General features: G+C 50.7%; 1 protein-coding gene and 1 long non-coding RNA gene across 2 annotated transcripts in view; both read right to left on the reverse strand.

Annotated features, from left to right (window-relative positions):
- Positions 1–23,425, reverse strand: part of LOC140399994 (uncharacterized) — a 58,768-nt gene that overhangs the window by 7,874 nt on the left and 27,469 nt on the right. The gene's annotated exons all lie outside the window — the stretch shown is intronic.
- LOC140400106 (histone H2B 7-like) lies at positions 11,307–11,751 on the reverse strand. Its single transcript, XM_072489585.1, has one exon. The coding sequence runs from the start codon at positions 11,749–11,751 to the stop codon at positions 11,374–11,376; it is 378 nt and encodes a 125-aa protein (XP_072345686.1). The 3' UTR covers positions 11,307–11,373.

A 23,425-nucleotide genomic window follows, 5' to 3' on the forward strand; every position in this document is an offset into this window, starting at 1 on the left:
AATCTTTACAGATCCAGAGATGGGGTAACCCCAGGTTAAGGAGGTGTGAATTGTCTCAAACCAGGACAGTTGGTAGGACTTCGCAGGCCAGATGTTGGGAGATGAATGTAATGCGACATGAATCCCAGGTATTACATTTATCCCCGGCTCAACCAATCACCTTTGTAGCTGTGTGTTTGTGCCAATGAGAGATTCAATTTGCAGTCATTGCCTGCAGCTTGTTTGTTATTACACTGTCACTCAGCCCCTCAAACTCACACTTTCTTCAAACTACCTTTCCACTGATTTACTTCATTTTCCATAGAACCATAGAATTACCACATTGCAGAAGGAGGCAATCTGGCCCATCGAGTCTGCACTGACACTCAGAAAGAGCAGCCCACCTAGGACCACTCCCCACCCGACCACCATAAATCTGTATCCCTACGTAATCTACACACCCTTGGATACAAAGCGGTAATTCAGCATCGCCAATCCATCTAACCTGCACATCTTTGGCTTGTGGGAGAAAAACAGAGCACCCGGAGGAAATCTACACAGACACAGGCAGAATATGCAAACTCCAGACAGACAGTCACCCAACGCTGGAATTGAACCAGGATCCCTGGCACAGTGAGGCAGCAGTGAAACCAATGTTCCCCCTCCAAATGTATTCACTCCCCTGGTTCACTCGCTCTCCAGGTTTACTCACTCTCCAGGTTCACTCACTCCCCTGGTTCACTCGCACCCCTGGTTCACTCGCACCCCTGGTTCACTCGCTCCCCTGGTTCACTCGCTCCCCTGGTTCACTCGCTCCCCTGGTTCACTCGCTCCCCTGGTTCACTCGCTCTCCTGGTTCACTCGCTCCCCTGGTTCACTCGCTCCCCTGGTTCACTCGCTCCCCTGGTTCACTCGCTCTCCCGGTTCACTCGCTCTCACGGTTCACTCGCTCTCCCGGTTCACTCACTCCCCTGGTTCACTCACTCCCCTGGTTTACTCACTCTCCTGGTTCACTCACTCCCCTGTTTTACTCACTCCCCTGTTTTACTCACTCCCCTGTTTTACTCACTCTCCTGGTTCACTCACTCTCCTGGTTTACTCACTCCCCTGTTTTACTCACTCTCCTGGTTTGCTCACTCTCCTGGTTCACTCACTCTCCTGGTTTACTCACTCTCCTGGTTTACGCACTCCCCTGTTTTACTCACTCTCCTGTTTTACTCACTCCCCTGTTTTACTCACTCCCCTGTTTTACTCACTCCCCTGTTTTACTCACTCTCCTGGTTTGCTCACTCTCCTGGTTCACTCACTCTCCTGGTTTACTCACTCCTCTGTTTTACTCACTCTCCTGGTTTGCTCACTCTCCTGGTTCACTCACTCTCCTGGTTTACTCACTCTCCTGGTTTACGCACTCCCCTGTTTTACTCACTCTCCTGGTTTGCTCACTCTCCTGGTTCACTCACTCTCCTGGTTTGCTCACTCTCCTGGTTCACTCACTCCCCTGGTTTGCTCACCCTCCTGGTTCACGGCAGTTTTCCCAAGCACCATCTTTTACACACTCGCCCGATTTATACGCAGCCTCGAATTGCACATTATTTGGTTACAACCCCCCTCCCCCGGTTTGCACACTGCCCTGTTTACACACTCCCCTGTATTACACACTCCCCTGATTTACACACTGCCCTAATTACACATTCCCCTGGTTTCCACACTCTTGTTGTTTAACTCTCCTCTGGTTTCACACACTCATCTGATTTAAATAATCCACTGGCTTTACACCCCCCCTGATTTACACACACCCTGGTTTACACACTCTCCTGATTTACACACTCTATGAGTTTGGATATAGCAAAGATTTTACACCCCCCCTGATTTACACACTCTATCAGTTTGGATACAGCAAAGATCTTACACCCCCCCTGGTTTACACACTCCCCTGGTTTACACACTCTATGGCTTTGGATACAGCAAAGATTTTACACACACCCTGGTTTACACTCCCCTGGTTTACACACTCTATGGGTTTGGATACAGCAAAGCTTTTACACACACCCTGGTTTACACACTCCCCTGGTTTACACACTCTATGAGTTTGGAGACAGCAAAGATTTTACACACACCCTGGTTTACACACTCCCCTGATTTACACACTCTACGGGTTTGGATACAGCGAAGATTTTACACACACCCTGGTTTACACACTCCCCTGATTTACACACACCCTGGTTTACACACTCCTCTGATTTACACACTCTATGGGTTTGGATACAGCGAAGATTTTACACACCACCCTGGTTTACACACTCCCCTGGTTTGCCACTCCCCAGATTTCACACACTCAACTGGTTTAAACCATCCACTGGTTTTGCACACTTCTTGCTTTGCACACTCTCTTGTGTATACTCCATTGGATCCATACACTCCCCTGTGTGCGTACACTTCCCTGGCTGACACACTACCTGCTTTATCTACTCATTTGTTATGTGTGGCTTTCCACACTCACCTTGTTTTGCACATTCACCTACTTTTGTGCACACAGGTTTACACACTATTTGCTATGCCCACACTCCTGGTTTACACTCACACTAATTTTACACACTACTGGATTTAAACGCCACTGATTTATACATGCCCACATTGTGTTTTCCTTCTTTGTCACAATCCACTCAAACACACCCCTGATTTTACAGCCTCCAGGTTTACAGACATCGATATTGCACAATCACCTCATTTTACACACTCCCCTCATTAACACACTTACACCCCTGGCTTTACACTCTCCTCTGGTTGTACCAAATTCCCAGCTTTACACATTCCCAGTTTACATAATTCCATTATATTATGATAGTTTTGATTGAATTCCACTCTTTCCGTTAGAAAATGAAGCACATCTGACTCAATATTTCAATACCAAATGTATCAATCCAGGGGAGTGTAAACCAGGGTGTGTGTAAAATCTTTGCTGTATCCAAAGCCATAGAGTGTGTAAACCAGGGGAGTGTGTAAACCAGGGGGGGTGTAAGATCTTTGCTGTATCCAAACTGATAGAGTGTGTAAATCAGGGGGGGTGTAAAATCTTTGCTATATCCAAACTCATAGAGTGTGTAAATCAGGAGTGTGTGTAAACCAGGGTGTGTGTAAATCAGGGGGGGTGTAAAGCCAGTGGATTATTTAAATCAGATGAGTGTGTGAAACCAGAGGAGAGTTAAACCACAAGAGTGTGGAAACCAGGGGAATGTGTAATTAGGGCAGTGTGTAAATCAGGGGAGTGTGTAATACAGGGGAGTGTGTAAACAGGGCAGTGTGCAAACCGGGGGAGGGGGGTTGTAACATCCTTGTGTTGGTGTGGGACATATTGTACTGGGGGGAAATAGTAAAAGCTTCCTTATTGAGCTCCCATGCTCAACACAATCTCTGAACAAATCTAATACTCTTGTCAAAGAATTCAGCTCCAGTTGAAAACTTCTCCAGTCTCCACTTCAATAACTGACATCCTGTTCTGAGCAGCTTACTGCACTTTCTCTGCAACAGGCACCATGACATATTGTCAAAGCTGGATTTTAAAATTCTTATTCAGTTTGTCTAATATAGAAGTCTGCATGTTTACCAATCATACTTCTTATAATGTGTGTCATTGCTTAGGTCTCTTCTTGAAGCATGAGACCTGGTCCTGATGTCTGAAGCTGCCTTTTTCATTCTGCTTAAGTTATGAATGTTCTTATCTGTAACATCTGGGCTACATCAATGACATTAGTATGAACTTCATCAAGCACCGAGAGTGTCTATGGCACAGTGATGGAGCTGGATTGTGCTGGGGGGTTTTTGAATAATAGAAAACTGATTTGCTTTTGTGTCAGGTTGAGAATATATTTAATGTTTATGACTCCAGTTCACAAATTTTAAGAAGTTTTCATGATAAATAATTGAGCATGAATGTTAAGTTCCAAACGAGATGAAAACGGTTGTCCATTATCTTTCATCAGCCTCTATGTCCATGTTCCATGTGTTCCGGATCTTTGCTTTACTTTATTTCCCTTCAGATTAAACATACACGCATCGATTAGGAGCGGCAGACTTATGCTCTCTCTATCTCTGTGTCTCTCTCTCTTTGTCTCCCTGTGTGTCTCTCTCTCTGTCCCTCTCTTTGTCTCTCTCTCTGTCTCTCCCTCTGTCTCTCTCTCCTTCCCTTTCTGTCTCTGTCTAAGTGTCTCAATGTCTCTCTCCTTCAATATGATTATCTCACTCCCTCTCTTCCGCTCTACATCTCTGTGTTATGTGCCACTCGTTCTATTGTTCTCTCTCTCTCTGTTTCTCTCTCGTTTCCTTTATGTGTCTCTGTCCTCAATATCTGTCTACTTCAATATGAGTATCTCACTCCCTCTCTCCCGCTCCACATCTCTGTATTACTATGTCGCTCTCTCTATTTTTCTCTGTCTCTCATTTTCAATCTGTCATTCGGTGTGTTGTGGACACAGTGATAACACGTGTAACACTGGCTCTCACTGTGAACACAGTGATAACACGTGTAACACTGGCCCTCACTGTGAACACTGGACACAGTGATAACACGTGTAACACTGACCCTCACTGTGAACACTGGACATGGTGATAACACGTGTAACAGTGGCTCTCACTGTGAACACTGGACACAGTGATAACATGTGTAACACTGGCCCTCACTATGATCACTGGACACAATGATAACATGTGTAACACTGGCCCTCACAGTGAACACTGGACACAGTGATAACACATGTAACACTGGCTCTCACTGTGCACACTGGACACAGTGATAACACGTGTAACACTGGCCCTGCAGCCAGTTAAAATGGCTAACTCCCGATTTAGAATGGCGAACGGCAATGGCTGATGGGAAAGTCAGCCAACAGGACACAAACGAGCAGCTGCAGGTTGAATGTGAATTTACCTCTGGAAAGGCCAGACAAGATCGATACCGGCAGCCATCAGCAGAACAAAACACCAGCCATCTGCATATTAATGAGCAATCCCCGGGAACAATGAGCAACATTTAGACACATGAAGCCAAACCAGACTCTTTGGCGCCAGCAGAAGCCGACACAATGGGAGGTGAACGACTACCTCAGGACTGCCCATCGATCAGGGAACCGCTCCAGCATTGGAGAAAATCGAACCAAGTGATTGGGACAAAGTCCAATCACTTGGAACCAGGTACAGGGTCCGCCCCGAAAGGCAGGAAGCCCCTGGGGACTATAAGAATCAAGCCCAAGTTCAAATCGCCCCGCTGCTTCTCTGCTTGACCGGGTCACTCAGCAACGAGAACCAACCCTTGACAGTGACCGGTCTAGCCACCGCTGATATCTAGTAAGTCTTACTTCAACGCTCGCTATGAGATAGGTGCTCCTAGCTACCAATCTGTACCAACTTCGAATCCCACAGGTTCAGAACCCAAACAAAAGGCCATTCGTTTCCCTGACCTGGTGGGCCTGTTCCAAGTTAAGTATTGGCCTGTTAGTCGTAGAAGTAGCTCACACGTAGAATTTATACACGAGTAGTGATTACTGTGTATAATAAATGAGCTTTGATTTAAATCTTACTAAGCGGTGTATTGGATTATGGACCATTACTCGGACTTGAACCACGTGGCGGTATCAGAAAGATACCTGGCGACTCAAGAGCAAAGGTGATGAAACAGAGCAATTAAACTAAGGCAAATGTTAGCAACAGCCCTCACTGTGAACACTGGACAAAGTGATAACACGTGTAACACTGGCTCTCGCTGTGAACACTGGACACAGTGATAACACGTGTAACACTGGCTCTCGCTGTGAACACTGGACACAGTGATAACACGTGTAACACTGGCCCTCACTGTGAACACTGGACACAGTGATTATACGTGGAACACTGGCACTCGCTGTGAACACTGGACACAGTGATAACACCTGTAACACTGGCCCTCACTGTGAACACAGCTGCCGTGTTGTGGGTGAAACGGTCACTGTCCCTCCTCCACACAGAAAGTCCAGGTCTATCAGATCATCTTTATTTTTAAAATTTGCTGTTTGGGTCAGAATGGTCAGAATCTGTGTCACTGTGAAATGCTCCACTCTCAGAGGGGGTGGGATTATTCTTTAACTGGGGGTCCCTGCTTGTTGAGTTTGCGGTTCAGTGTTACCGGGCAGTGCAGGAGGATCACATCAAGCTGGAAAATCTCCACTGAGAGAGAGGAGATCAATTGTATTTTCACCTTCAAGGGAGGTGTGTCATCAATGAATTTAGATTTTAAAATATGACTGGCTGCTGCCGGGTATTTAGGTAAACAGAAAATAGGGAGCAGAAAACTCAGAGAGTTGAACAGTAATTAAGACACGGGTTGGGAAACAAGTGTTGAGAAGAGGGAGAATTCTGCCCTGGGAAATGTCATTTCCAGACCTTGTGTGTGGATGTGAATATTGTGGAAGAGAGAGTGTGTGAAAGGGGCGGGCCAAACAGGAGAAACCAACTGTGTTTGTGTGTCCGCTCTGACCAGGAGATCTCCCAATCCCTCTGGAACTGAATGGAAATATTTTTCATTCAAACAATCCCCCTGTTCCCATCTACTTTTCCAAATTGGATTTCAGGGCAGTTTCGATGCTGCTTTCCAGATTTCTGTGGAAAGGTTGGGAAAATGAGAGCGATCGGGTGAGAGAGCGCGAACAGTGCATCAGTAAAACGGGTTGAAATGCAAAATGGAGCCTTCAAATCGCGTGAAACCTTTTCTACAGCAAACATTCGAGTGTGAGAGACAGGAAGGATTGTTCCTGGACACTGTGGAGCTGGAATTTGAGTGGAATTGGAGAGTTTGGGACGAGAGAAAAACACAGAGGCAGCAGCAGCCTGGAGCTGAGAGCAGGTTGTCTCCGCCCCGTCCGCTCGCTGCCTTTAAGTTGCTCAGTGCCGCCACCAGAGGCTTCATTTCTCACCCACATTGACGGAGAGATTTTGTGCAGAGTTCCGGACATGAGCGACAGTGCAGCCGCCGAAACGGCTCCTCCAGCCGCCACCCCAGTCAAGGCTGTCAAGAAGCAGAAGGCGGTTCCCCGGAAGAAACAAGAAGGTCCCGGGCTGGGCGAGCTGATCCTCCAGATTGTGGCGGAAAGCGGCGATCGCAAGGGGATTTCCTTACAGGCCATAAAGAAGGCGCTGCGGAGCAAAGGGGTCGATGTGGATAAACGGGGGGCCCAGATCAAGCAAAGTGTCAGGAGGAGTTTGGACAACGGCAGCTTGGCTCAGGTCAAGGGCACGGGCGCCTCCGGCTCCTTCAAGATCGTTAAGAAGACAACCGGGGGGAAAGTGAGAAAGACCGGAGCAGGCGAGAAACCTTCAGTGAAGAAAACAGCAGCCAAGAAATCTCTCAAAAAACCAGCAGCCAAGAAATCTCCCAAGAAACCAGCAGCCAAGAAATCTCCCAAGAAACCAGCAGCCAAGAAATCTCCCAAGAAACCAGCAGCCAAGAAGGCGGCAACTCCCAAAAAGAGCGCGAAGAAAGCAGCCCCGAAGAAAAAGTCACTTGTGAAAAAGACCACGGGCAGAATAAATCCGACCCAATTGAAGGCCAAGCCCAAAGTGAAATCAGCAACGGCTAAGAAACCAGCAAAGAAGTGAAAGAAGGCGAGCAAATTGTAAACCTCTGAACCCAAAGGCTCTTCTCAGAGCCACCCACATCTCTCAGGAAACAGCTGATCCCCCGACCAATGAATCGCTGTCCCGGTGCTGGGAGCAGATTTCAGACAGAAATGTCAATCCAGTATTGCCGCTCACTCGCTGACATGCTCTGCACCGGGCCTCTCCCCCCACTCTGCACTAAAACACAGGGATGTTGCTGCCTCTTCCTAAACGGGGATGTGTCCGGGGGAACAGTCACAGTTTGTGTTAGTTTCATTATTCACAGATTCAGGGGAGAGTCTGTAAAAGAGTTAACAGGGCGGAGAAATCCCGCCTCACAACATAAACACTTTATATCAGCTGGAAGGGGTGTTAGTAAAATTCGCAACCCGTCTGGGAGAGGAGTTGTGGGGATGGAATCGGAGCTGGGGTTGAAATGGGAGCAGATAGTTCGGCTGGTTCTTGAAAGGAGTGAACTGAGGCGGGAATATTACTGACACGTCTGGATTTAATAGATCCGCGTTTCTAACTCGCTGCTGTCTGATGTTGCAGTTTGTACGTGTTCAGCGCCCTCTTTTCACTTCTGTTTGGAATATAAAATGTGGGTTGGAGCAGGCAGGAGGAGGAGCTGGATGATCAAAGACATTTCACTGCTCTGTCTGTCACTCAGTCCGCTCCCCGCCTCTCTCCCTGACTCAGTCAGGTCGGGGCGGACTGGATAATAAAGGAATGTAAGGACTTGGTTTCACGCGTCATAAATGAGATACCACGATTTTGTTAAAGTTTGTACTGTTATAACAGGAACTCCTTTCCTATCATTGATTTCTCTTTTCACATTATAAGGCGACATTGATGTGCTGTACAGTCTGAAACAAAACCTTTCTCCAAAGTCAAACCTGTAACCGCACATAGTGAACACTGACATTGTAACGAGAGCGGGAATGAATACCTGCACAGTTTTATGCATCGAATGTGACAAAAAAGGGACCAGGAATCATCGAGAAGTTTTTGATGTTTCCAATTTGGGATTGATTTTCTCAAATATCCGTTACTTGTCCCTGTGAAATTGTACCTGCTGGATTTTATTAATCTACTTTCGGAGATGAATGTTCAGCGTCAGAATTTGATCAGAAGCTTGGTTTACATAACTGATCTGTAAACACCGCCTCCTCTATCCATCTCCCCCAGAACAGTCGCTGAACGAATCAGCCAATTTTCTCTTTAATATCTATCGCTCTTTGCATTGAAAGAACCGATATCGCTGATCAGATAAAAATGAGACAGAATTCCGCCCCTCAATAGGAGCTTTATCCCAGTCTGTTGTAGAACAATCAGGGAGTGAATCTGAATTTAATCCGGGTGCTCAGGCAGTGGGTCGAATCTGAGACAAAAATGGGACCAGGAATCATTGAGAAGTTTTTGATATTTATAACTTGAGACTGAGTTTTGATTTTTTCGGTTTTGTCAAATATCCGTTCATGGTCCCTGTGAAATTGGCGGGCTTTTTGAAATTGATGGGGTGTCAGTTGCAGGTCCACCAATCAGGGCGCTGATATCCTTGCCGCTCATCGCTCTTTTCAAACTTGTCCACGGGTTCGGGCTGCATCCAATGAGGAGAAGTGGGCGGTCACTATAATGTCTTAAATAGGCAGCGAGAGAGCGGCGCCAGCATTCTCAGCGTGTGCGTTTCCCCCAGTTTCACATCATGGCCAGGACCAAGCAGACAGCGCGCAAATCGACCGGAGGCAAAGCTCCTCGCAAACAGCTGGCTACCAAAGCGGCCCGCAAGAGCGCTCCAGCCACGGGCGGAGTGAAGAAGCCCCATCGCTACAGACCCGGCACTGTGGCTCTGAGGGAGATCCGCCGCTACCAGAAATCCACCGAGCTGCTGATCCGCAAACTGCCCTTCCAGCGCCTGGTGCGAGAGATCGCTCAGGACTTCAAGACAGACCTGCGCTTCCAGAGCTCCGCCGTCATGGCCCTGCAGGAGGCCAGCGAGGCTTACCTGGTGGGGCTCTTTGAGGACACCAACCTGTGCGCCATCCACGCCAAGCGAGTCACCATCATGCCCAAAGACATCCAGCTGGCCCGCCGCATCCGCGGGGAACGCGCCTAAAACTCGGCTTCACCAATAACAACAACAAAGGCTCTTTTAAGAGCCACCAAGTCTGTCAGGAAGGGAGCTTCACCACCCAATTCCCCCAGTTGAGATGCGGTGATTTAGTGACATAATTCAGCGAATGGACAACAGGTCACCCTTGTCCGGAGGGAGTGGGTGGCTCTGAAAGAGCCTTTGGGTTATTGGATTCTTCCCGGTCCCAGCGCTGGTTCAGAGCCGCTCAATCGACAAATAAAAGCTGCGACCTCCTGTTACTGATTCCAATGCCTCCAAGTTACAATTAACGCCTCATTGCAATGGAGTTTCTCTCGTCTCTCATGGCTCCGAGTAAGAAACGAGTCACATACATTAACCCAGATAGTTATTGCAGAAACATCTCCACATTAAGTAGCAGGGCAGAATCTGAGTGACACAAAACAATTCGCTCTTTTTCTGATAAAGTGAGTGGCTCTGAAAAGAGCCTTTGTGTTATTAGGTTAAAGAATGGTCGCTTCACTTCTTGCCGGCGCCAGCGCTGCTTTTCTTGGGCAGCAGCACGGCCTGGATATTAGGCAGCACCCCCACATTCACTTCGCTTCAGGGGGAATGGCGGTGCACACATTGCTGATTGGTTATCTGAACAACATTGTGGAGCCTGCCACAAACTGACCAATCAGATGTCTGTTTGAGGCACCAATCAGGAGACTCCACGGTGCTGAGGGCGGAAAGTTTGGGCGCCAAATGTTCAGATTCCAACCGAATATTTATTTCAAAGCTTAAACGAGCGCGAAAAGATAAAAGAGATAAAATTGAATAGGGACCGTAAACACGTGACTAAATCACTGAGTATAAGATTGTTGGATTCTCTGTCCGTAATCTACAGTTTCCCTTTATCTGTCAGTTTCTCATTTCGGGTTTTCTCTCTAACAGAACAAACCCAAAATGAATTAAAGCAAAATAATGCGGATGCTGCAAATGTGAATTGAAGAGAAATGCTGGATAAACTCAGCATGTCTGGGAGAATCTGTGGAAATGTTTCGGATTTATAAAAAGGGCATTTAATCCGAAACTGTCTCCACAGATTTTTACAATCTGGAGTCCAATCGAGTTTAATCTGGCTGCTGTTTAAAACGGTCTCAGCCGCAGACAGAATGTCTAATTTACAGCCAACTACAAAACTTATTTTAAAAATTCCATATTGTAGACTACTTCAGTGTTAAAAGTGGAGTGAGCAATTTGGAGCTAGTGTCAGTATTGAAATGGAGTTTTCCCACAACACTGGTGTGCTCTCAATAAACTGATCGATTATTGAGGAAGCCTGAAAGAGAAAGGGAGGTTTTTGGAAACGTGAACACAAATTGAAAGGGAGGTTTTGGAGTTCTATTGTCTCTCCAAATCTAGCGACAGGGACCGAATATGACCAAGTCAGACACCAAAGACACACAGGGACACCGAGCAGTCACTAAATGATGAGACTTATTTTCAAGGCACGAAGATCGACCGGGCGATAACTGGACATCACCCAGGATGTTATGTTCCAGGGAAACCCTATTTGAACCGATTTGGCTATTCATAATCCAATAATAATTTAAAAACGATGGTTTGGCTGCTTTCCAGAAGTTGTGAGTGGCTCTTAAAAGAGCCGTTGGGTTTTGATGAGTTTGAGAACAGTTTTACTTGGAGCTGGTGTACTTGGTCACCGCCTTTGTCCCTTCCGACACGGCGTGCTTGGCCAGTTCCCCATGCAGCAGCAGGCGCACGGCGGTCTGGATCTCCCGGGAGCTGATGGTGCTGCGCTTGTTGTAATGGGCCAGGCGGGAAGCCTCACCCGCGATGCGCTCGAAAATATCGTTGACGAAGGAGTTCATGATGCTCATGGCCTTGGAGGAGATGCCGGTGTCGGGGTGAACCTGCTTCATCACTTTGTAGATGTAGATGGAGTAACTCTCCTTCCTGGCTCGTCTCCTCTTCTTGTTGCCTTTTACTGGTGCCTTCTTCTGGGTTTTCTTAGCGCCCTTCTTGGGAGCTGGAGCTTTCTTGTCCTCCGCCATGATCGGAGGAAACTGCAGACACACAATAACTGAGAACTGCCACACCTGCTCTTTTCCAGAATAATCCGCATTAGCTATGAGGAGCGGTTGAGGAAACTCAGTTTGTTCTCACTGGAACGACAGGTTGGGGGCGACCTGATAGAAGTCTACAAAATTATGAGGGGCATAGACAGAGTGGATACTCAGAGGCTATTCCCCAGGGTAGAGGGGTCAATTACGAGGGGGCATAGGTTCAAGGTGTGAAGGGCAAGGTTTAGAGGAGATGTACGAGGCAAGTTTTTTTACACAGAGGGTAGTGGGTGTCTGGAACGCGCTGCCAGAGGAGGTGGTGGAAGTAGGGTGGAAGCTGGCCAGTCAGATTCCCCCTAATTGACACATTGCTCTGACTCTGGGCCTCCCTCTGCAGCAGCACATTCTCTCTGCTGGTAATAACACGTCACTCTCCAGGGTCTGTCCTGGGTGCTGGCTATACCGCGCATGCGTGCCCACTCAGCCCGATCAGGCAGTGCACAGGCGCGGTACACACCGGGCCGGACCGCCTCCTCCTGACGTGGATGATTGCTTTTGGCGCTGTGAAGAATTTGATGCTTTCCAAAAGTAATTGAACGATAGGAAACTGCGCGTAGAAAGCCAAACCTACTACATGTTCCCCACACTGCAATGACATATCGAAGAAAACGGTTAGTAAGGGAACTGCCGATACACTGGCTGCGCTGAACAACAGTTTATATCGCTATTTTCCAGAGGAGAAGTTTCAGATTTTGAGAGAGAATTAGTTGGTGAAAACTCCCTTTGAGTTCAAGACCCCAGACTCAATTTGCTGATTTATAGCTGACTCCAAATGTACAAACTGAGCTTCTGCACTTTACCTGTGACAGCACATTACAAATACAGCACAACTCCATGAGGTTTTCAGAATTCTGGCATAGCGTCTCCAAGGAGTACCCAGTACGGAGTAAAACAAGCATTCTTTTGCTATTACACATCACAAGGATCTACATCTTCAAGGTTGGATTTTTCATCCTCAAAAGGATGAAGACAGCACAAAGGAACCAGCTGAACTCTGCACCTGATACATGCACTGCCCTCTCCTCTAAACCTGATTGGAGTGAGATCATAAGGACCAAGCAAGCTCACCTGCTGCATTAAAGATAAGAGAACATAGTGGGTCGCGGAGGTCAGCTGGTGTGGGTCCCAAAGGCTGGCCAGCATGGGTCCCAAAGGATGGCCGGTTGGTTAAAATGGGTCGCAGGTAAAATACAGTTTAAAAGTCCTGCTCTGTAAAATACTGCTGATTCAGTTCATTCATTTACCCTTCATTTACCAGGACTAACTGATGTTTATTAATCCCGCCCTTCATCCGGAAGTAGAATCCAGAATGTTTGATTTCAAACTGGGGCTCATGTGAACATTGCTGTGAATGTTTTGGATAAAATGTGAGAAGAGCAGTGACAACAACATTGAGAAAAACCTGACTGAAATAAAATCCTGCTGTGGGTTTATGGGCCACCTGTCTGTTTACAATCCATATGTACGGATTCATCTGTAATACACATTTTTTGTTTATTACACTATTCCATAATGCTCAGATTCTGGCAGAGAATGATTTATTTTAACTCCAGCATTTTGCCCGTGTATTCTGCGTGGCTTTAAAATGAATATGATAGTTGTACACATCTGGCAGCTCCTAATCGATGTGTGTAAGTTTACTATGAAAACTTCTTGGAACACATGAACTGGAGTCGCAGATATTAAAGATATTCTCAATGTATTACGGCTGGAATGTATTTTTCAATTATGCAAAAAATGTCAGCAAAATCCAGCTCCATCACTGTGCCATAGACAGTATCGGTCATTGATGTAGTACATACTAATGTCATTGATGTAGTACATACGTTACAGAAAAGAACATTCATACCTTAAGCAGAATGAAAAAGGCAGTTTCAGACATCAGGACGAGACCAGGTCTCATGCTACAAGAGACCTGAGCAATGACATATTATAAGAATTATTACTGGTAAACATGCAGTAACGGAAGAAGAAACTGAAGAAGAATTTTAAAATCCAGGTTTGGCAGTATGTCATGGTGCACCTTACAGAGAAAGTGCTGCAAGCTGCTCAGAACTGGATGTCAACTATTCAAGTGGGGACTGGAGAAGCTTTCAACTGGAGGAGCGGAGTTCATAGATTTCATAGCATTTACAGTGCAGAAGGTGGCCATTTGGCCCATCAAGTCTGCAATGGCCCTTGGAAAGAGCAAACTAATAATAATAATTGCTTATTGTCACAAGTCGGCTTCAATTAAGTTACTGAAAAGCCCCTCGTCGCCACATTTCGGCGCCTGTTCGGGGAGGCCGGTACGGGAATTGAACCCACGCTGCTGGCCTTGTTCTGCATTACAAGCCAGCTGTTTAGCTCACTGTGCTAAACCAGCCCCACAACTACCTAAGCCAATACCTCAACCCTCTCCCCGGAAACCTTCCCTAACCTTTTTTGGACACTAAGGACAATTTAGCATAGCCAATCCACATAACCTGCGCATCTTTGGACAGGGAGGAAACCGGAGCACCCAAAGGAAACATGGGGAGAACGTGTGACTCAGTTGACTGTGTAAACCAGGGGAGTGTTCAAATCATATTCAATTACAAATTGGAAACCAGGGGAGTGACTACATCAGTGGTGTGGGTAAACCAGGGAGTGTGGAAATCAGGGGAGTGTTTCAAACCAGCGGATGTCCAAGACCAGCCAATTGTCCAAAGCCACTGAAATGTATCAGCCAGCGGACTGTGTGAGCCAGGATAGTGTATAAACCAAATTCAATTTCAAATTGGAAAGGGGTGAAAATGAAGTCAATCAATGAAATGTTTTGCTGCTGGAGGAGAGAATGGGACAACCTGGGGCCGGTTGCTGCCCCCTCCCGGGGTGAAGACCCTGCCTCCAGCCTTTTGTCTTTCCACCGCCGTGCCTGAGGTGGGAGTGGGTCCACCTGGGGACTGTTGCTGTGCCCCCTCACTGGTAGAAGGCCCTGACTTCTGTCCTCCCACCCCTCTGCCTGAGGTAGGACCACCTGGGGCCTGGTGCTGTTCCCCCTCCCGGGGTGAAGACCCTGCCTTTTGTCCTCCCGCCCCTCTGCCTGAGGTGGGAGTGGGACCGCCTGGGTCTGCTGTGAAGACAAAGGACTTTGTCTTGGGCCCCCACAGGGCTGAAGAGCGCCGTCCGCCCACTTCTTTAACCCCCTGTGGCGGGTGTGTGGCAGTTGCCACTTTGCTTTAGGCCCCTCCGGGTCTGAAGAACGCTGCCCGTTTACAGTGACTATCTGCTGTTGCCCTGCAGCACCTTCCCCTGTGGCACCTGCTGTTGTCGTGCCACGTCCTTCCCCCAGTACTCGGATTTCAGTTACATGGCTGTGCCGTACCAAGTGTGGGCATGGTCAGTACCCAAGGGGCATCCTCCACTCTGCTGGGGGCAGGGCGCCAAAGAACCTATGCGGGGGCAACAGCCTCTCGACCCTCGGCGGCCCCCTCGCCCTTCCGCCTACTAACGCGGCAACTTGGGGTCAAATGTTATGCCCTCCCCACCATGGCCATCGAGGCGTGCACTCGTGCGATGGCCGAGGTCATCGGCCTCTTGGCCATCGTAGCCGCCTCTAGGATGTACGGCAAAGCCGTGTTTTTCCTGCGGGCCGAGCAGGCGGTCCACCGTGTCCTGGAAAGGGGCTCACAGTGGGTGGGACACACATGGCCGTGGACCCGCTGGAGGCCATCGCCGAACGTGTCTCCTCCTCCCCCATCTCAACCTCCTGGGGGAGGTCAGGTCCGGGGTGGCGCCGCTGACACTCGGCCTCGGGACCCTTCCCTCCGTCATGTATACTCGGAGCGTCAGGCTTTTGCCCGCCTGACCCGGGAGGAGGTCACGCTGGGAGGTTTTGTGGTTCCCCACCAAGGGAAGGATCATAAAGTGATCTGGTCTGCGGTGCCATGCCTGAAGAGGGCTGGGGCATATTCGCCGGAACTGCCCCACCCTAACGGCCGCTGCCACCACCATCTCCAGGTCGGCCGTGGCTGGCACTGCCCCCCTCTCCTCTACCACCTCTTCGTCTGCCCAGCAGCCGGCCCCTGACAACACCGCGGCTACTGGCGGGGGAGAGGGAGACTCCAATAGACCAGAGGCAGCCTAAAAAGGCCAAACGGAAGACGGCGTGACGGTCAGACCGAATCCATCCACACCTTGGCCCCATCACGAGTACTGACCCCGTGCCCGTCCAGGGGCCTGCGGCAGTCACCAGAGCCCCTATATCTTCGGGTCGTGGGCGGGCGACGGCGAGGAAGGCTCCCCGCTCACAAGGCCCAAGCAGACGATGCCAAGGAGCCCAGGATCCATCCCGGAGCTGTTCCCGGGGGTCTTTCCGAGTCTCTCCGAGGGGCCGGCTATGACAGTGGAGGCGGGGTTGCCACGGACTCTGAATTGAGGGGGAAGCCTGCGAGGAACCCGCCTGAGGGTGATCCTGGGGGTGGGATCGACTCAGACCAGGGGGAGCAGCGACAGGCTGTTCTGTTCCTCGGGGGGCTCCTGAGGGAGTGGAGGGGGCAACAACCCTCTACTCCCTCTGAGCAGTTATGGGTGATTCGTGAAGGACACACGCTACAACTGACTTGGAGGTAACCATAGCCAGACTCAACATCCACAGCAGCAGGGATGTGCATCACCGTTTCCAGTGCTTCTCTGTCCTCCGGGACGCAAAGTATGGGGTGTGCTTCCTGCAAGAAACCCACGCCATTCCGGGGGACAAAGCTAAGTGTACCCTGGAGTGGCAAGGGGGAGTCTTCATGAGTCACTTCGCCCCACGTTCGGGCGGGGTGGCTATCTTGCTGGCTCCACATTTTCAGCCAGAGAGCTGGAGGGTCAAGGAGCCAGTGCCAGGCCGTCTGTTGCATTTAACGGTCCTCGACGGGGACGTGGTGCGTCACTTTGTGAATGTATACGCTCCCTGGCCGGGCCGCAGCAAACGACTTTCTTTGACAAAGTGTCCACTCTTCTTGGCACCATTCCTGTGGGCGAGTGCATCATCCTTGGAGGGGATTTCAATTGCACCCTCCAGGACAAGGACCGTGGTAGAGTCCAGTGCAGCACGCAGGCGGTGGTGAAATTAAGGGACCTGGTCAGCTCCTTCGACTTGGTGGGCGCCTGGAGAACTCTCCATCCTGAATCGCAGGTGGACACATTTGTGGGCCCTCTGTTGGGAGTGTCCAGAATCGACCGTCTTTACAATTCTAGGACGTACTTGCCCAGCGTTCCGACGGCCTCTGTGGAGCAGGTGCCGTGCTCGGATGACCACCTGGTGTGGGCGGGGCTCGGCCAGCTCCGCGCTCAGGCACGGTCCGCGTACTGGCACTTTAACAACCTGCTGCTGGAGGACAAGCGGTTCCTGGAATCGCTTTGCCGTTTCTGGGCCGGCTGGAGAAAGAAGCAGGGTGGCTTCCCCTCCTTGAGGCTATGGTGGGACTTGGGCAAGACTCATATCCGCGCCTTCTGTCAGAGGTACACAAAGCGGTCGACGGCGGGGCGGAAATCCACGATCGCCAAGTTGGCTGAAGAGGACTTCGATCTGGAGTCACGTCTCGCTCAGCCTGATGAGGACCCACCCTGGGGCTGCTGTACAGGGAGAAGACGGGCGTGCTGCGGGACCTGCAACTTGTCGGGTCCCACGGCGCGTACGTGAGGTCGCGGATCAGTTTCCTGACAGACATGGACCGTGGCTCCCCCTTCTACTCCCTGGAAAGAGGATGCAGAGCCAGTCAGCCGACGACGGTCCCTCGTCTCGGATCCGGAGGGGGTCAGGACCCTAAATCAGGGACTTTTATTCTGACCTCTTTACTGCAGATCCGTGCAGCGAGGACGCTTGCAGAGTTCTGTGGGAGGACCTGCTGCAGGTCGGCCCGGAGGTAGTCGGGAGGCTCGACCAAACCGTCAATCATCAAGACCGGCACCCTCGACAGCAAGACCCCAGGGCTGGACGGGCTGACCGTGGAGTTCTTCAGTGCGTCCTGGGGAGCGACTACGCGGGGGTCCTGGGGAATGTATCGTGACCGGTGAGATGCCCCTTTCGTGGTCCCACACCGTCCCGGATCGCACCATTTACCATGATCCACCCGGACAGTCCCACACCGTCCCGTACCGCACCATTTACCATGATCCACCCTGACAGTCCCACACCGTCCCGGACCGCACCATTTACCATGATCCACCCTGACAGTCCCACACTGTCCCGGACCGCACCATTTACCATAATATCCATCTGGTCCGGGACATCCATCATTCCCAGACGACTGGGATGTTGAGCGCCTACCTGTCTCTTGACCAGGAGAGGGCGTTCGACAGGGTGGGGCACGAGTATTTGCTCGGGCCTCTGCGAGCCTTCTGGTTCAGGATGCACTTTGTCGCCCGGATCCGATTACTGTACGCTGCCTCGGAGTGTCTGATTAATGTTAACCTGTCCCTGACGGCGCCCCTTCGCTTTGGGAGAGGAGTGCGTCAGGGCTGCCCAACTTTATTCTCTCTGCGTGGAGCCTTTCCTGCACCTCCTGCGGAGGAGGTTGTCGGGGCTGGTTCTGTGCGAGCCGGGCATGGCGGTTGTAGCCATCTGGGATGGCCACTTCCAGAATACAAAATGGACGCTCGCAAAGAATATAGGGAACTGTGGACAATGCTAGAAAACAAGCAGGCACAGAGCCTGAATGGATATTTGGGAAACAGCTCCCAGACGGAATTGAAACTATGGGTCGATTAGCATATTGATGGCCCATCTCCGGGAAACAAAGGAATGACACTCAGGTCACCGATACTATTGCAGGCATCCCGGCGCCAGTTCCCCAACCGAAAAGCACAAACAAAGCAAGGCCAACGGCCACCTGAGACACGCCCCGCCATCAGGGCACCCACCCCTTTATTGGTCAAGATCGATAACAGTGATCGAGAAGCGGCCCAATTAATTGGGACCAAGTTTAAGGCCCACCTAAAAGCGCGCAAAGCCCCTCCAAGGATAAGAAGAAACCCCCAGGAGAGATTCACTCTCTTGGACTTGGCTCTCAAAGCACAGAGACCCATCCACCAGCATCACCAGAAGCAAGTAAGTTCAAGGTCAACGCTCGCTACCAGACGGACGACCTTCGCTGTTCTCCTGTGTATCTTCAAACCCAACAGCCTCAGATCCAAACAACGGCCATTGTTCCTCTGACAAAGTGGGCACCCGAAGTTAAGTACAGGCGTTAGCGTTAGAGATAGTTTAGTTTGTAGTACTGTTGTGCATGAGTAGATCTTACGGTGTGTGTAAATATATAGTATTGACTTTGAACTAACTAACTGGTGTATTGGCTCTTTGATCAGTATTCGGGTTTGAACCTTGTGGCGGTATCGAGAGATACCTGGCGACTCTAAAGTAAACATAATTAGGATTAAGGAAGGCGACCATATTGACCGCCATATTTATAACCAGATAAACAGAGCAACACGGTGGTCCTTTCGGCTTACGCTGATGATGTGCTGCTCATGTTAACTGACCCCGGTGACCTGCGGAGGATGCGAGAGTGCCAGGCTGTGTACTCCGCCGCATCTTCTGCTGGGATCAACCGGGCTAAATGTTCCAGACTCCTGGTCGGTCCGTGGCAGATGGACCCCCTCCCAGAGGAGCTCAGGCCCTTCAGCTGAAGCCGGACCAAGATCCTCTACTTGGACCAACATCCTCGACTTGGGAGTCTATCTTTGCCCAGCAAAGGAAGGCTGGCCGGCGAACTGGCAGGAGTTGGCGACCAAGGTCACCGCTCGCCTGGGACGCTGGACAGGACTGCTCCGAGTGATGTCCTACAGGGGTCGAGTTCTCATCATAAACCAGCTGATAGCCTCCATCTTGTGGTACCGGCTGTTCACTTTGACCCCTCCCCCTGTCTTTGTGACAGGCATCCAGAGAACTCTGATTCGGTTCTTCTGGGACAATGGATTGCACTGGGTCGCTGAGGAGGTCTGGAGTCTCCCGCTTGCGGAGGGCGGTCAGGCGCTGGTGTGCCTTCGCATCCAAATCACGACTTTACGCCTTCAGACTCTGCAGCGATACCTGGACGTTGAGCCTCCTCCACGATGGTGTGCCCGGGCGAAGTATTTCTTCCCCCAGGTGCACGGCCTGAACTACGATGTGCAGCTCCTGTTCGGTGACCATCAAGGTCTTCAGAATTCTTTGTTGACTCTGCCAGTCTTGTACCAGGACCGTCTCAAAGTCTGGAACAGAGTCCCCACGTGCCACAGCTCTCCGCTGTCAGGAGCAGTGGCTCTCGTAAGGGAGCCGCTGCTCAGGAATCCGCACCTCCGCCAATATCCATACCGGTGGCTGGCGGAGCGGAGGGCTGTGGATGGCGGGGCACCAGGATCGGGGACGTGCAGGGTGGCAGAGGAGTGGACTGGATGACGCCCTACGAGCTCGCCGAGCACGGTGCTGTATCCATCCAGCACGCGGCCAAGCCCATCCGAGGCCTCAAAACGGTCGTGCTCGGCCCCTTGGACTCGAGACGGCGCAGTTGTGCGGTGGCATCCCGTCTGAGCGGACCCCTGCTGTGACGGAATTCCATGTTGGTCTCAGGCCCTGGAACCCCCTCCGGCCGCCGGTACCCCACAACCCCAGCCGCCACACGGAAACACCCCCCGTGCCTTTTCGTACCGCGCAGATGGGTTTCCTGTACGGCCTGCTCCCAACTGGGACAACGTAAAATTCATGAAAAAGACCATGGCAGAAATATCCTACATAGCGACGCACCGACTGATCATGGTGTGGGGTGGGGGGACGTTAACTGTGTCCAGGACCCAAGGACAGACAGGTCAAACCCCAGAGCAGGGAAGACCTTGAACATGGAGAAGGAACCCGGTCGCTTCATGGGGCAGAAGAGGGTGGTGGACACATGGAGGATCACCCACCCAGGGGAGAAGGAGTTCTCCTTCTTCTCCTCAGTCCACAACGTATACTCGATGATTGACTTCTTTGTGGTTGGAAAATCGGTGCGCCAAGGGCTGGTCAAGGCAGAGTACTCCGCAATCGTAATCTCCGATCACGCTCCACATTATATGTAAGTGAGGTTGGGGACGGGCTCTACCCAATGCCCCACAAGGAGGTTGGACACTGCCCTATTGGCCGAGAAGGACTTCAGTGAGAGGTTATCACAGGCCATAGCGGAGTATACGACAAACAAGATTGGGAGAGGTCTCATCCTCCACGTTCTGGGAGACGCTGAAGGCCGTGATTAGAGTGGAAATTGGGCAGAACGGTGGCGCCGTGGGTTAGCACTGCGGCCTCACTGCGCCGAGGTCCCAGGTTTGATCTCGGCTCTCGGTCACTGTGTGTGGAGTTTGCACATTCTACCCGTGTTTGTGTGGGCTTCGCCCCCACAACCCAAAGATGTGCAAGTTAGGTGGATTGGCCACACTAAATTGCCCCTTAATTGGAAAAAAAAGTAAAAAATGAATTGGGTACTCTAAGTTTAAAAACAAAATTGGGGAAATTATTGCCTTTAAAGTGCAAAGGGAGAGAGAGGAGAGAGCGGCTAGGCCTCAACAGCAGAGCTCTTGGCGGAAAGGAAAAAGCTACAAATGGACTTTGACCTGCTCTCCACGAGGAAAGCAGTGCACCAACTCCGCCAGGCACGGGGACCGCTATAAAAAAACAGGGACAAAGCCAGCCACCTGTTGGCACACCAGCTGAGAAAGCAGGCAGCCACCAGAGTGATCGTGCAAATTAGGGACAACAGAGGCACACTAGAAACAGACCCAAACAAGGTTAACAAGACCTTCGAGGACTTTGACTGGCGACTGTACACCTCAGAGCCCCCAACAGGGGGCTCAGGGATGAAACAGTTCCTTGATAGACTAGACATGCCAGTCGTGGGGGAGGACAGAAAATGGGGCCTGGGAGCACCGCTAGAACTGGGAGAGATCATGGAGAGTATAAGCTACATGCAGGCAGGTTCCGGGCGGACTTCTACGAAACATTTGTGACAGCACTGGCCCCACACCTGAGGAAGATGTTCACAGACTCGCTGGCAAGGGGCACACTGCCACCTATGCTAGCACAAGCCTCAATCTCGCTAATACCTAAGAAAGACCCGACTGAATACGTTTCATACAGACCCATTTTGCTACGAAAAGTAGACACCAAAATATTGGCCAAGATCCTAGCCAAAAGACTGGAAGACTGCGTACCAGAGGTGGTCGCAGAGGATCAAACGGGCTTTGTCCGAGGTAGACAGCTAACATCGAACATCAGGCACCCGCTGAACGTGATCATGATCCCATCTGGGGTCAGAGCACCTGAGGTGATCGTTTCCCTGGATGCAGAAAAGGCCTTCGACAGAGTCGAGTGGAAGTACCTTATAGAGGTGCTGGAGCAGTTCGGGCTCGGATCAGGGTTCACCTCCTGGGTGGAGCTCCTGTACAACGCTCCAATGGCGAGCGTATGGCGAAGCAACACCAGCTCCCAGTACTTCCAGCTCCACAAGGGCACAAGGCAGGGATGCCCGCTTTTACAGCTGCTGTTCGTTCCAGCGATCGAATAATTAGCGATCGCTCACAGAACAGCAAAGAACTGGAGAGGGATCCAAAGAGGAGGCAGAGAGCATCGAGTCTCACTCTTTGCAGATGGCCTGCTCCTCTACATCTCGGACCCACAAAGCAGCATGAAAGGAATCATTGCGCTCCTGAAAGAGATTGGTGCCGTCTCGGCCGATTAAACACAATATGAGCAAAAGTGAGATTTTCCCGGTCAACCCGCAAGGGGGAGGGGCAGCACTGGTGGGACTGCCGTTTAAACAATCCCAACACAAATTCCACTACCTGGGGATCCTAATCGCTCATCACTGGATGGGGATCCACAAATGGAACCTGACCAGTCTGGCAGAGGAAGTCAAAAAGGACCTGCAGAGATGGAACACACTCCCACTCTCCCTGTTGGGGAGAATACAGACAATCAAAATGAACGTTCTGCCCAGATACCTCTTGCTATTCAGATTTATCCCAATCTATATCCCCAAGGCCTTTTTTAACTCACTGGACAAGTTAATCATGGCGTTTGTATAGGGGGAAAAGAATGCTAGGATCACAAAGAAGGTCCTACAGAAACCAAAATCGAGGGGAGTGCTAGCCCTCCCAAACCTTCAATTCTAACACTGGGCACTGGTGATGGAAGAAAGAAAAATCCACGTGGAGGCCCGAACGGGCCCACTTCAAGATCCTACCATAACAGACCACGCAGAAGGCCGGGGCCCATCCGGATCGCAAACGTGCCCCCTTGCAACCCCTCTACCTCAACCAGTGCCCGGGACCCTGCCAGATGCGACCCCAGTTACGTAAACAGCGCCCTTGTCCCCGCCAGCACCCTGGTCCCCTCCAGCGCCCTGGACCCCGCCAGACACAACCACCTACCTTCCACAAGAACTGACATCTGCCATCGGATCCCAGGATCATCCAGCAGCAGCCGCCGACCGAGGAAGCGAGGGAAACGCGGCGGTCTGCAGGTTAGACTGAAGCAACGCGGTTTCAAGACCCCGCTCCCCAGCATACTCCTGGCAAACGTCCAAGCGATCGAAAACAAGCTGGATGAACTTAACGCCAGACTTACCTCTCAGAGGGAAGTAAGAGACTG

This window comes from Scyliorhinus torazame, chromosome 24 (genome assembly GCF_047496885.1).
Source record: "Scyliorhinus torazame isolate Kashiwa2021f chromosome 24, sScyTor2.1, whole genome shotgun sequence".
NCBI lineage: Eukaryota > Metazoa > Chordata > Chondrichthyes > Carcharhiniformes > Scyliorhinidae > Scyliorhinus > Scyliorhinus torazame.